The sequence below is a fragment of the Macaca mulatta genome, chromosome 3, assembly GCF_049350105.2.
Source record: "Macaca mulatta isolate MMU2019108-1 chromosome 3, T2T-MMU8v2.0, whole genome shotgun sequence".
Lineage (NCBI taxonomy): Eukaryota > Metazoa > Chordata > Mammalia > Primates > Cercopithecidae > Macaca > Macaca mulatta.
In genome coordinates, this window is record NC_133408.1 from 34,916,025 (window position 1) to 34,931,192 (window position 15,168).

At 52.7% G+C, this 15,168-nt stretch overlaps 2 protein-coding genes across 2 annotated transcripts in view; both read right to left on the reverse strand.

The window, feature by feature from the left end:
• The window catches only part of PRKAR1B (protein kinase cAMP-dependent type I regulatory subunit beta), a 482,327-nt gene that overhangs the window by 428,032 nt on the left and 39,127 nt on the right, over positions 1-15,168 (reverse strand). The gene's annotated exons all lie outside the window — the stretch shown is intronic.
• On the reverse strand, positions 953-8,087 carry COX19 (cytochrome c oxidase assembly factor COX19). The gene is given in 3 exon segments (NM_001257834.1): positions 953-1,753; positions 5,547-5,658; positions 7,912-8,087. Coding segments are annotated over 3 exon segments (273 nt in total). The 5' UTR covers positions 7,994-8,087; the 3' UTR covers positions 953-1,674.

Genomic DNA, 15,168 nt, shown 5'->3' on the forward strand with positions numbered 1-15,168 from the left:
AGCCAGAACTCCACTCCCAGGGGTGCTCCGAGGGGCTCGCGGCCGGCCACGCCCATCAGCTCCAGCTCCTCCTTCTGGGGTTCTCCTTTGTAGTTTCCTATGTCCCTGTCTCCGTTTCACAGTAAGCTCACGCCACACAGCCGCACTGCGTCGGTGAGCTCATGGCACATGGCCGCACCGTGTCAGCATGGACTCCACGGTGGCTGCGTCACGGCTCCCGCATGCTGTGAGGACACTGGGGTTTCCACAAACAGTGCTGGGGCAACCCTGTGCCTACACGAAATATTCTGATAACAAATAAGACTTTTCAAACTAGCAGTGATATGTTAATATGTCTGCAGCACTTAGAGGCCTGACAGAGAGCAGACACGGGATGGTGACAGCTGCAGCGGAAGCAAGTCGTAGAACCCATGGGTGCAGGGACACAGGGTTGGGCGGGCCCACTCGCAACAAGTACTCAGTTCTGTGGGGGGGGGGGGCATGTTTAACCACAAAAGGGCCACCACTGCAGGACAGAAACAGAGGGCCTTTGCTGCAGAAAACTGGAGATGGGCTGAGAAGCCTCAGCCACCCACAGGCAGGAGGGGTGAGGGCAGCCTGTTTCCTGGAGCCCGAGGTCGGCCAGGCTGGTGGCCCCACCTGCCAGGGCTTAGAGACAGCCACTGCCAGGGTCGCCAGAGAGGACGTGACCTGGATCCTCCCACCCCATCTCCTGCCACCGCCCTCCACTGACCAGACAGGAGCCAGCCCCTTTCCAACAACGCCTGGGAAGGGGACAGGTCTGGCTGAGGCCGCAGATGTGCAAGCACCTGCGTTCCATCCACAGGTTTGGGCCCCGGCTGGCCTGATGCACTGGGTGGACCCGGGCTGGGTTTCCGTGACCCACAGGCAACTCTGGCGCAGACGGGCTGAGAACTCTGCTCAGGGGCCAGGCCGTGCTGCGAACATGTGCCAGGGATCTTAGGCAGAGCTCACTGGCACAGAAGACAGCTGGTGCGAGCCTGCAAATGGACTCAGGTTCTCTTTTTCTGTTAAAATATAGGAGTTATTGAAATTAAATACCCAGCTTTATAAATATGGTCTGATACAAATCAGAAAATGACCCTTTGATCATGAAGCTACTTGGTATTCAGGCAAAACCAGAAAGAATCAAGAAGTCAAATCCATCCAAAGCCAGAAGGTTCTCACTTCCTACTCTGTGTTCCACTTTTTTTTTTTTCTTTCTTTAAGGAAATGAACTGGCATATACGAATACAAACATGAAAACATCCTGCTAGGGAATGGTGATTTCCTGATGATATCTGTGTTCAGAAGGGACTGAAATTTATGCACATTTACCTGTTTGAACTCAGAAGGTATCAGAGGACTGCAACATAAAACTGCCCCATACAAGAGGGCCCCGGCCTCGAAGACGAGGGTCTTGCTCCACGCTCCCCTCCCTCCCAGCCTTGCAGGGAACGCCGTCCCACTCATGGGTTCATGCAGAAACACCCTCCTAAGGGAAAACAGGACGCCACTTCCCTACCCAGGAGACGCCCCCACAGGGGTGGAGCCTCTATTTGAAGCCTGTTTCTAAGGACACTACACGCAGGCCTTCGCCGACCTAAGAGGCAGGATGATGCCCTCCGTCCCAAGAGACCACTGAACACGGCCTAGGGGTCTTCTCATCAAAATTCATTTTTTTGCCTCTGATTTTCCACCAATCAAGTCTCCAAATCCCAGCTTCTCCAATGGTTCTTGTAGCATCAATTTTCTAAAAGAAAAAGAGAAAGCTGTCAGGGCGGGAGGCGCAGGGAGGACGAGAGGGGCCCTTGCAGGCCCTGGCTTCTCACCACAAACCGGGGGTCCTGCCGCCCCTATCTACGTCCTGGGAGACAGGCCCCTCGGCCTCAGCCCCCGTGCCTGGCGCCTTCCCCAGTGGGCAGAGTCAACAGGGCAATGAGGACATGACCACTTAGAGACATCCCAGGGCCTAAGGCCTGGGGCCTCCTGGGATACCCAAGAGGGGCAGCTGTGCCCGCTGCCCCCAGGACACACCACTTCCCCACATTCTGGTAAAATATGTATCTGGACAACAGCTTCACGCTGACCTCCCAGACTTGCCTTTATTGGCAGAATAAACCCTAAAGAATGACCCCTAAAGATGTTCACGCCCTAATCCCTGGAACCTCTGCCCGCCACCTTCCATGGCACCCTGGCAGAGGAGACCTTAGGTTGCCATCCGCCCAGGTGGAACTGAGACTGCGGTCGACGGTTATCTGATCTTTTTTTTTTTTTTAGAGACACGGTCTCACTTTGTCTCCCAGGCTGGGATGCAGTGGTGCAATCAGCGGTTCAAGTTCACTGCAGCCTTGAACTCCTGGGCTCAAGTGATCCTCCCACCTCAGCCTCTTGGGTAGTTGAGACTGCAGATGTATGCCATCACGCACGGCTAAGTTGTTTTTTTTTTTTTTTTTCCCCAGAGACAGTCTCGCTCTGTTGCCCAGGCTGGAGGGCAGTGATGCGATCTCGGCTCACTGCAGCCTCCGCCTCCCAGGTCCAAGTGATTCTTGTGCCTCGGCCTCCTGAGTAGCTGAGACTACAGGTGCACACCACCACGCCCGGCTAATTCTTGTAGTTTTAGTAGAGATGGGGTCTCACCATATGGGTCAGGCTGGTCTCGAACTCCTGACCTCATGTGATCATCCACTTCGGCCTCCCAAAGTGCTGGGATTATAGGCATGAGCCCCTGTGCTTGGCCAGCTAATTTTTTTTTTTTTTTTTGAGACAGAGTCCTACTCTGTTGCCTAGGCTGGAGTACAGCGGCATGATCTCGGCTCACTACAACCTCCACCTCCCAGGTTCAGGCAATTCTCCCTGCCTCAGCCTCCCAAGTGGCTGGGATTACAGGCGCCTGCCACCACGCCTGGCTATTGGCTAATTTTTGTATTTTTAGTAGAGATGGGGTCTCACCATTTTGGTTAGGCTGGTCTTGAACTCCTGACCTCAAGTGATCTGCCCACCTCGGTCTCCCAAAGTGTTGGAATTACAGGTGTGAGCCACTGCACCCAGCCAGCTAATTTTTTAAGACATTTTTTGTAGATACAGGGTTTCACTATGTTGCCCAGGCTGGTCTTGAACTCCTGAGCTCAAGTGATTCTCCTGCTTGGCCTCCCAGAGTGCTGGGGCTACAGACGTCAGCCACCACATCCGGCCAAAGTAATTCCCAGCTGTTTATCACAGTGCAGCCATCTTAGGGACGTGAAATTCATGACTCAGCATGACTTTTTTATGGGCCCCACACTCTTCAGGACAATAGTAACAACCATGTGAACTCACACACACATGGTGACATGCCCCCCGATCCTACTGTGTGCTTTATAGGGATGGCCTCCTTTACCCTCCCCACAACCCAACCAGGAGGCCCAGCCACCATCCCATGAGGCCCCCATGCACTCTGTGCTGCTGGCAGGGGGTGAGGCTGCTCCACCAGGGTGTCTGTGTTACCCCCGGTGCCTAATCCCCAGGACAGGACGCGAACTTCTAAATCACTGCAGAGGCTTGAGATCTCAGACCACGGTGGTCATCTAAAACACACCTATATTTTCACATCAGGCTAACACGGTCCAAGTCCTCACAACACAACTTTTTAAAAGTTTATTTTAAATAAACTTAAAGTTTAAGTTTATTTTAAAGTTTATTAAAGTAAACTTTTTAAAACTCTATAGTGGTTCATTTTCTAAAACAGACACACACAGAGGTGGGAGTAAAGTCACGTCTGGGATTTTAGCACAGAAGGAAAAAGGAAGAAAAGAAATGGCTAAAAACAGGGCAGGTGCCAGTTACAGGAGGCAGATTATCCTCAACTTCTGTATGTTTGATGATTTTCATGAACAAATAACCAATCAAAATTCTACAGTCAAAATAACTGACCTTACAGAAGGAGCAGGATTTAAAAAAAAGAAAAAAAGAAAAAAAAAAGGCCGGGTGCGGTGCTCACGCCTGTAATCCCAGCACTTTGGGAGGCTGAGGCAGGTGGATCACAAGGTCAGGAGATTGAGACCATCCCGGCTAACACGGTGAAACCCCGTCTCTACTAAAAATACAAAAAATTAGCCGGGCGTGGTGGCAGGCGCCTGTAGTCCCAGCTACTCGGGAGGCTGAGGCAGGAGAATGGCATGAACCTGGGAGGCGGAGCTTGCAGGGAGCTGAGATCGTGCCACTGCACTCCAGCCTGGGCGACTGACACTCTGCCTCAAAAAAAATAAAAATAAAAATAAAAAAACAATGAAATCAGAAACACGTGCCCTGCACATTTGCCTAAACATCACCTGGCCAATTGCGAGGCCACCTGAGGCACTGGCCCTGGCTCCCTTCCTCCCCGCTGTCCTCAGGAGTCTCATGGGGAAGCTGAGCATGAGGCAGGAGACCTGCTCACACCCTCACATGAACAGAGCCCAATTCACATGGTCTCTAAAGCTTGGCAGCACCATGGAGAAATTCTCAGTTCCAGTTTTCTAAAGATGCATTAATTTCAGACTAATTTAAACACATGGCTCCAGCCAGCGTGCTACTTATAAACAATTAGAGATGGTAAGGGACAGACTCAGTGTGGTCCTTGGACAAATGTGAGCCCTGGAAGAGCCTGAGCAACAGCCCCAAAGGCAGAATGTGGCCTCACTGGAAGTCCACACCGCTGAGAAGGCCCATCATCCTTACGGCCCCAAATATCCACACAAATAACCCTGAACACACCTGTGTGGCCTGAAAGGCACAACGGATTTTTGCCTTGAGGGAAAAGTCTGAGTCTGTTATAGGAAAATGAAAAGAACTCAAAGTAGATGGTGAATTGTCAACCTGTCTTCAGCACAGACACAGCTGTCTGAAGACTGAAATGCTTAGTGAGCTAATCATGGCCTCGAAAAGCAAAAATAAAAGCTCCCACCACCATCATATAATTACATGCTACGTGCTTTTTTTGCATAAGGATTAGGACAGCTCTTATTTTAAGTAAAAGCTGTGGGGATCATAGCTACAAACGCGTTTGTTTTGTTTAAAAGTGAGCTTTGGTGAGTTCTGGTTACGAAAGGAAGAACCATTCATCTTTCATCATTTCTTGAATAGTCTATTGTCCTCCCTGTCACATTCCAAACAACTCTAAGTGGAGCAAAACAACCCAGTGCATATTTTTAACGACTGAGAATGCAAAAGAAAGAAACTGTATACCCACGACCTTCAATCTTTTGACTCAGTCAGCATTTTTATGATGCACGATTTTGAAACCTTAATGACAGGTCGGTAGCAACCAAATGTGGAAAGAAAATGCTCTCGGGAATGCAATGATGTATAACGCTATCGCTCAAGAGGAGGTTCCCAAGATTGGGAAACAGCTTTTGGTACAATTTCATCTGATAAGCCTCCATTTCAAGGGCAAACAATTCTACAGTCCTGAAAAACACTAGCTGAATCCCAGGCCTGAAAAAGACACACCGTGATGCCTTTCAGGAAAAAAAAAGTTTTAATTGGAGTAGTGGGAAATGGAAGTCATAACGCTTAGCTGTACTTACCTCTCCATCCTGCATTCTAAATATTCTTTGGATTCATTTCTGCACAAAGCATTTTCAAAATGATTGTCATAAAGACACTTCATGAATTTATCTTTAAAGCTTTTACATTCACCTAGAATGAGAAAGAAAACAGCACGTTCGTTTCAAAGTGAAACATGATGCAACCACACAACGGCCTTAATAAGAGCTGCGCTACTTTTCCTTTCAAAACTTGTTTCCTCAGGCTGGGCGTGGTGGCTCACACTTGTAATCCCAGCACTCTAAGAGTATCGCCTGACCCCAGGAGTTTGAGACCAGCCTGGGCAACATAGTGAGACCCCCCCCATCTCTACCAAAAAAAACCTTAAAAGTTAGCTAGGTGTGGCGCATGTCTGTGGTTCCAGCTACTCAGGAGGCTGAGGCAGGAGGATCGTTTGAGCAAAGGAGTTCAAGGTTGCAGTGAGCTATGACCACAGCACTGCACTCCAGCCTGGGCAGCAGATCTAGACCTTGTCTCTTAAAAATAATCCAGGCCGGGAGCAGTGGCTCACGCCTATAATCCTAGTGCTTTGGGAGGCAGAGGTGGGTGGATCACCTGAGGCCAGGAGTTCAAGACGAGCTTGGCCGACTTGGTGAAACCCCATCTGTACTAAAAATACAAAAATTAGCTGGGCATGGTGGCGGATGTCTGTAGTCCCTGCTATTCAGGAGGCTGAGGCAGGAGAATCGCTTGAACCCGGGAGGCAGAGGTTGCAGTGAGTCGAGATCATGCCACTGCACTCCAGCCTGGGCGACAGAGTGAGACTTCATTTCAAAAATAAATAAATAAATAATCCAGCCATGGACAACATGGGGAAACCCCATCTCTAAAATAAATAAATAGGCCGGGCGCGGTGGCTCAAGCCTGTAATCCCAGCACTTTGGGAGGCCGAGACGGGCGGATCACGAGGTCAGGAGATCGAGACCATCCTGGCTAACACAGTGAAACCCCGTCTCTACTAAAAAATACAAAAAACTTAGCTGGGCGAGGTGGCGGGCGCCTGTAGTCCCAGCTACTCGGGAGGCTGAGGCAGGAGAATGGCGTAAGCCCAGGAGGTGGAGCTTGCAGTGAGCTGAGATCCGGCCACTGCACTCTAGCCTGGGTGGCAGAGCGAGACTCCGTCTCAAAAATAAATAAATAAATAAATAAAAATAAATAAATAAATAAATAAAACAATTAGCTGGGTGTGGTGCTGTACACCTATAGTCCCAGCCACTCTAGAGGCTGAGACAGGAGACTCCCCCGAGCCCAGAAAGGAAGGAGGCCAAGGCTTCAGTGAGCTATGATTGCACCACTGCACTCCAGCCTAAGCAACAGAGTGAGACCGTGTCTCAAAACAAAAACAAACAAACCCAAACCTGTTTCCTTCAGAAACATGCTGAAAACAACACTGGAAAAAACCCACAACGTGGTAACCTTCAGCCCAGTACAAGGTTAAGGTGCAAGCTAGGTGATGGTCCCAGGAGAGTTCGGGGTAAAAAGTCTTTCATTTTTGCTGTGTTTGAAAATGTCACAATAAAATATTAGGAAAGAAACAGTGATTCACAGATCGTTTTTCTTTTCTTTTCTTTCTTTTTTTTTTTTTTTTTTTTGAGACGTTGTCTCACTCTGTCGCCCAGGCTGGAGTGCAGTGGCCCGAACTCGGCTCACTGCAACCTCCGCCTCCCGGTTCAAACGATTCTCTTGCCTCGGCCTCCTGAGTAGCTGGGACTACAGGAGAGCCACATCACAGCCAACTAATTTTTATATTTTTAGTAGAGACGGGGTTTCCCCATGTTGGGCAGCTTGGTTTCGAACTCCTGATCTTAAGTGTTCCGCCCACCTCGGCCTCCCAAAGGGCTAGGATCACAGGCGTGAGCCACCGCGCCCGGCCCACAGATCCTTTTTCAAAGCCTTCATGTCCATGGAGGCAATTTAACGGCTAACCCCATACCGGAATCCGGCCAGAACCATTGAGAGATTAGCAGCACTTTGGAGCTTTGCAGCAGACACGCCAGGCACCGTCTAAGCCCCGGTTGCAGCTGCGGGCTTCGCGGCTGCCGAATGTCCCGCTCTGCAAACCCGGGGCACAGACAGCCCACCGAGTCAGGGCGGAGCCAGGGACCCGGAACCCGACGCAAGGAGTCGGTGTCGCTGTCCTCGTCACGGCGGCCACGGTCCTGCCAGCTCCCACCTGCAGGGTCCACAACGCAGCAGTGACCCGGGCCTGGGGCGTAGGGGCGGGTGGCGTGCCTCAGTTTCCCCGCCTGCACCGTGCCAGATGCCGGCACCCCATGGGGCTCCGCGCTGGGCCGCGACCCAGACCCTCCACCCCAGACCCCTGCCCACCGACCTTCCGCTGCTCACCTAAGTGATCCAGTGGGAAGCTGCCCTTGTCCGGGGGCCGCGGCTGGAAGCTCTTGGTCCCGAAATTCATGGCGGTCGACATCTTGGCGACGCCGAAGTCTGCGAGTGCCTTGCGAGCGTACGCAGGGCGGCCGGCGGAGCGCCGAGCAGGCACCCCGGGAGCGCCGAGCACGTTGTGCAGTCCCCGTCCCCGCCCTTTGCCCCGGCCCGGCCCACCCCTGGTCCAGGCCCGGCCCCGCCCCCTGCCCAGGCCCGGCCCCGCCCCCTCGGACTCAGGAAGCTCCTGAGCCCCGGTGGGCGCTGCCCGGGCTCTCCCGTCCCCTGGGACCCTCGCAGCAGTCGGTAGCAGAATCAGCTTTTGGAATGGGTGAGAAACCAAAGCCCAGAAAGGTTCAGTGAATTGCCCAAGGACACATAGCGGTGCCGGGCATCTCTGCATCCCAGGTGTCTGCCGGGGCCTCGATTTCCCCATTGCACAGAGGCCTCATCACCAGGCCCATCCGGGGAGGAAGGCGGCACCGGAGGGACGGGAGAGCATGTGGACTCGCTGCCTGCGACTGCTGGAGCCAGGTGCCACCACCGAGCAGCTTCAACAACAGGAATGTGCTCTCAGTCCTGGGGCCCGGAGTCCAAGCAGTGGGCAGGGTGGGGGCCCTGGGGACAGTCCCAGGCCTGCCTCCCAGCTTCTGGGGGCCGCCAGTCTCTGATGTTCCTTGGCTTGCAGAAGCACCACCTGGTCTTGGCCCCTACGTTCCCATGGTGTCCTGTGCGTGTCCAAATTTCCTATTTTTATTTATTTATTTGAGACAGGGTCTTGCTCTACTGCCCAGACTGGAGTGCAGTGGCGCGATCACGACTCACTGCAGCCTCCACCTCCTGGGCTCAGCGATCCTCTCGCCCCAGCCTCCTGAGTAGCTGGGACTACAGGCACACACCACCACACCAGACTAATTTTTGTATTTTTCGTATAGATGGAGTCTCCCTATGTTGCCCAGGCTGGTCCTTAACTCCTGGGCTCAGGCAATCCTCCTGCCTCAGCCTCCCAAAATGCTGGGATTACAGACATGAGCCACCATTCCCAACCTAAATTTCCTCTTTTTATAAGGATAGCAGTCATGTTGGGTTAGGGCCTACCCCAGTAACTTCATCTTAACTAATTACATCAGCAGCAACCCTATTTCTTTGTTTTGTTTTTTTAAGATGGAGTCTCTCTCTCTTGTTGCCCAGGCTGGAGTGCAGTGGCTCAATCTTGGCTCACTGCAACCTCCACCTCCCAGGTTAAAGCAATTCTCCTGCCTCAGCCTCCCAAGTAGCTGGGAATACAGGCGTGCACCACCACACCCGGCTTTTTTTTTTTTTTCTCGAGACAGTCTCGCTTTGTAACCCAGACATGAGTGAAATGGTGCAATCTCAGCTCACTGCAACCTCCACTTCCTGAGTTCAAGTGATTCTCCTGCCTCAGCCTCCTGAGTAGCTGGGATTACAGGCACTTGCCACCACGCCCAGCCAATTTTTTTGTATTTTTAGTAGAGACGGGGTTTCACCATGTGGCCCAGGCTGGTCTCGAACTCCCGACCTCAAGTGATCCACCCGCCTTAGCCTCCCAAAGGGCTGGGATTACAGGTGTAAGCCACCGCCTGTAAGGTGGTGAGGCACCTATTTCCAAAGCAAAGGTCACATCCTAAGGTCCTGGTGGCTAGGACTTCACCATATGAATGGGGGACAGGGTAGTTGCAACTCAACCTAGGACAGAATGAAAGTGTATTGTAAGTGGTAAGGCCCGGGCCCAGCATTGGCCTGTCGATGTTACCATGGCAACAGCAGTCATGGGAAAGGGCTCAGTGAAGACCCCAGCTTCCACCTGCGTAGCCTCTCCCAGCCCTGAACCTGTCCTGGCCATGAGGAAGTTGAACACTGGACCTTTTACAGTGCTATGGATGGCCCAAGCTCCAGCCTCCACTCACTCATCCATCCCCCCACCCCATTCCACAATCATTAGCCAGGCCCTGGTGGGAAGCACCGTGGGCCCCCAGCAACACTGAGTTTGCTGCCTGGCCCCCTCTGGACCCCTGGTGTGACCCAAAACCACTGTTGCTTAGGAGCCAGTTACTGCAACTTCCCAGGGGCTGCTTGCAGACAAAGGCTTGGTCAAGGCAGCCCAACCGCCCCCACCCCGGGGCCTGCCCTTCTTCAAGCCTGGCCCAGGTGTCCCCTCCCCATGTGGCTTCCAGCTCTCCCCATCGCTGGGCCCTGGTGAACCTGCCCCTCTGCAATGCATACCATTAGATTCCTGTGCCCGAGGTCGGACTCTGCTCCGTGTGCCCAGAGCTGAGCCACAAGCCTGGCACTGAATGTTTCTGAACCGCAGGGCAGTGCGGACCTCACGCCTAGGCCCCAGGGGAGGGCCCAGGGCTGCAGATATCCAGTTGTCAGGTCCTTGATTGGCCTGGGGCTCTGGGCCCACTGAAAACGACAAAAGGAAAATTGCACCTTATTCCTGTCATATAAACTACTATTTTACATCAGGGGCCCACACACTGGGTTACTCATTAATACATTTCCAGGGTTGTGAACAATGGGAGCTTTTATTACCCAGCAAAGAGCTCACTCACTTGACCTGAGCAGCGGCTTAGCAGTGGAAGGACAGCCCCTCCCTTGGGGCTGCCCTAAGCCTCTCTGTCTGAGAGCCCCGAGGGACCTGTGGCCTGGAGGTGACAACTGGCTTTTAATTGACTGTCACCTGGCAAATGGTTATTGCTTTATATGAGATATGAGATCTTTAGCTGGGAGAGAAAAGGAAAGAATTTTTATGAGCAGTTCACCGGTATAAAAAGTGGGGAAGGGGCTGGGGGTGGTGGCTCACACCTGTAATCCCAGCTCTCCACTTGAGCCCGGGAGTTCAAGACCAGTCTTGGCAACATGCTGAAACCCTATGTCTATAAAAAATACAAAAATTAGCAGGATGTAGGGGCACACACCTGTAGTCCCAGCTACAACACGCTGAAACCCTATGTCTATAAAAAATACAAAAATTGGGCCAGGTGTGGTGGCTCACACCTGTAATCCCAGCACTTTGGGAGGTCGAGGCGGGTGGATCACGAGGTCAGGAGATTGAGACCATCCTGGCTAACACAGTGAAACCCCGTCTCTACTAAAAATACAAAAAATTAGCCGGGCGCCTGTAGCCCCAGCAACTCGGGAGGCTGAGGCATGAGAATGATGTGAACCCGGGAGGCGGAGCTTGCAGTGAGCCGAGTTCGCACCACTGCACTCCAGCCTGGGCGACAGTGTGAGATTCCATCTCAAAAACAAAACAAAACAAAACAAAAATACAAAAATTAGATGGGTGTAGGGGCACACACCTGTGGTCCCAGCTACAACATGCTGAAACCCCGTCTATAAAAAATCCAGGCCGGGCGCGGTGGCTCACGCCTGTAATCCCAGCACTTTGGGAGGATGAGACGGCAGGATCACGAGGTCAGGAGATCGAGACCATCCTGGCTAACATGGTGAAACCCCGTTTCTACTAAAAATACAAAAAATTAGCCAGGCGCAGTGGCGGGCGCCTGTAGTCCCAGCTACACGGGAGGCTGAGGCAGGAGAATGTCGTGAACCTGGGAGGTGGAGCTTGCAGTGAGCCAAGATTTCGCCACTGCACTCCAGCCTGGGCAACAGAGCAAGACTCCATCTCAAAAAAAAAAAAAAAAATTCCAAAAATTAGCCTGGTATAGGGGCGCACACCTGTAGTTCCAGCTACCCTGGAGGCTGAGGTTGGAGGATCATCTGAGCCCTGGGAGGTTGAGGCTGCAGTGAGCCAAGATTGTACTACTGAACTGCAACCTGGGCGAAAAAAGTGAGACCCTGTCTACAAGAAAAAAGGAAAAGCTCAGAGGAGGGAACGAACCTTGTTTGAGCCCCAGTGATCAAGGCATTGCTAAGCATTTTCCACCCGGGATCCCCAGAGCCTGGAACAGTGCCTGGCATGCTGGACATGCTCCGTTTATAGTTTGCAAATGAATGAACCCAGTTAAGCAGGTCTCTTATCCTCATCTGACACTGAGAAACAGAATCCCAGGGGTCCCATCCCTTGCTGAAGCTTACATGGCCGCGTTTGTGTTATCTGCCGCCGCATAACAAAGCAGCCCACTTAGCAGCAGTCATTACCCATGGACTTGCACTTGGGCAGGTCTTGGTGGAGACACTCCACGGGGCCTCGGCTGGGTTCGCTCCACTTCAGACGGGAGGATCCACTCAGGATGGTGCACGTGGCTGGCAGGCAGGTGGGCTCAGGGTTGGGCGGAGGCGTGGCCATGGTTCTGTGGGCCTGGGTCCCCTCCACGTGGGCCCCTCTAGGAGCTGCTGGGTTTCCCCACAGCATGACGCCTGGGTCCACGGCACAGGTGTCCTGGGGAACCAAGAGGAAGCTGCATCACTGTTTGGGATCCAGCCTCTACCGTGGTCAGAAGTGCCCACCCAGATTCAAGGAGTCAACTAGAGAAAACTTTTGCTTTTGAAGAATTAAAGTTAGTTTTATTCAGATTCCTACTGAGCACTGCAATCCGGGAGGGTGTTTCAGAGTTTCCGTCTGACTGCTCCAAAGCAATGTTTCAGGCCACAGCTTATCAATCAACAGGTGGTGGAGGCTCTGCACCTGCGCAGGGGTACCTTCGAGCCAAATCCGATCATCAAAGTTTCGGTGCAAGAGTCCATCTCGTCATAGATTATAGCCACTGATCCTGTCGGATGGTATGTTATGTACAGGAGGAGGCAAGGGCTAGGATCGTTGACCTTTTTAAAAAATGCAGTGATTTGGCCGGGTGTGGTGGCTCACGCCTATAATCCCAGCACTTTGGGAGGCCAAGGTGGGCGGATCACCAGAGGTCAGGAGTTCAAGACCAGCCTGGCCAACATAGTGAAACCCTGTCTCTACTAAAAATACACAAATTAGGCCGGGCGCGGTGGCTCAAGCCTGTAATCCCAGCACTTTGGGAGGCCGAGATGGGCGGATCACGAGGTCAGGAGATCGAGACCATCCTGGCTAACCCGGTGAAACCCCGTCTCTACTAAAAAATACAAAAAACTAGCCGGGCGAGGTGGCGGGCGCCTGTAGTCCCAGCTACTCGGGAGGCTGAGGCAGGAGAATGGCGTGAACCCGGGAGGCGGAGCTTGCAGTGAGCTGAGATCCGGCCACTGCACTCCAGCCTGGGCGACAGAGCAAGACTCCGTCTCAAAAAAAAAAAAAAAAAAAAAAAAACACAAATTAGCCGGGCGTGGTGGCAGGTGCCTGTAATCCCAGCTACTCGGGAGGCTGAGGCCGGAGAATCGCTTGAACCTGGGAGGCAGAGGTTGCAGTGAACCGAGATGGCGCCACTGCACTCCAGCCTGGGTGACAAAGAGGGAAACTCCGTCTCAAAAAAAAAAAATACAGGGATTCAAGCAAGAGCTGTGGGAACCTGCGCCGTGCCTGCTCAGTCTCCGGGGCATTCTTCCGGGGGCCACCCAGTCACTGAGCAAGGGCGCACACTTCTTTCCGCACAGTTGCAAAGATGCCTTAAACTAAATTTCTGGAAACTGGGTTGCTGAGCCAAGGGACTGTTCCTTTTTGATGTGTGCTGGATCTCCTGTGCACTGCAAAAGCCTTGGGTGAATGCCACAGGCCAAATGAGCAAACACGGCTTCTGGCCTCTGCTACTTTGTGTCACAAAGGAGGAAGACCACAAGCCTTCCTGTGGAAGGAGAAGCGCAGTGTTACATTTACGCAAAGACAGTGTGGTTGGGAGAATCTGTGCGGCCATCTCTGGCAGCTGCCATCTGCCACAGCCGACAGGTGCGGGGCTGAGTTTGGAACCAGGTCTGTCTGATTCCAGCCCCTCCGGGGGAGCCCACCTACCCACCCACCCCACCCACCCTGCCTCTGATGTCAGGGCCAGGCAGGACCTGAGCCAGCCAGAGCGCTGCATTCCTCCTGGTCATAGGGATGGCACAGGGCTGAGTATCTGACCGACAGGGTTGGATCAATCAGGTCTGATCCAAACAGTCCCAGGCTCCGCCTGGGCAGCCAGGCCACAGTCGGCACACATCTCTGCAGGGCGCAGGAGGTCCGCCGGCCATCAGAAAGCAATAATCCCTTGGCTCAGCCACCTGGTTTCTAGGAATTTATTTTAAGATATCTGTGCAACTGTGCCCATCCTTGCAGGTATGGACACATATTTTTAGCAGGATGTTCTGTGACAGCCTAAGATTGGAAACAATGTAAATATGCGCACCCAGCCATGCCCCCCAGAGCAAGCAACACGTACAGGCGGCCCTTAGAGAATTGTCAATTCCCCAATGATGAGTTTTTTTTTTTTTTTTTTTTTTTTTTGAGACGGAGTCTCGCTCTGTCGCCTGGGCTGGAGTGCAGTGGCCGGATCTTAGCTCACTGCAAGCTCCGCCTCCCGGGTTCACGCCATTCTCCTGCCTCAGCCTCCCGAGTAGCTGGGACTACAGGCTCCCACCACCACGCCTGGCTAATTTTTTGTATTTTTAGTAGAGATGGGGTTTCACCCTGTTAACTAGGATGGTCTCCATCTCCTGACCTCATGATCCACCCGCCTCGGCCTCCCAAAGCGCTGGGATTACAGGCATGAGCCACTGCACCCAGCCATAACGAGTTATTTTTAAAAGAGGGCCAGGCACCGTGGCTCACGTCTGTAATCCCAACACTTTGGGAGGCCGAGGCAGGTGGATCACTTGAGGTCAGGAGCTCGAGACAAGTGTGGCCAACATGGCAAAACCCCGTCTCTACGAAAAATACAAAAATTAGCTGGGCGTGGTTGCATATGCCTATAATGCCAGCTACCCGGGAGGCTGAGGCAGGATGATCACTTGAACACGGGAGACGGAGGTTGCAGTGAGCCGAGATTGCACCACTATACTCTAGCCTGGAAGACAAGAGCGAGACTCCATCTCAAAAGAAAAAGAGGCTGGCCCAGCATTGGCTCACTTCAATAATCCCAGCGCTTCTGGAGGCTGCCACGGTAGGATCGCTTGAGCCCAGGAGGAGTTCAAGACCAGCCTCTAGACTCCCTCTCTAAAAGAAACTTACAAAATTCCCAGCACTTTGGAAGGCTGAAGCGGGAGGATCACGAGGTCAAGAGATCAAGACTGTCCTGGCCAACATGGTGAAACCCCATCTCTACTAAAGATACAAAAATTAGCTGGGTGTGGTGGCATGCGCCTGTAATCCCAGCTACTTGGGAGGCTGAGGCAGGAAAA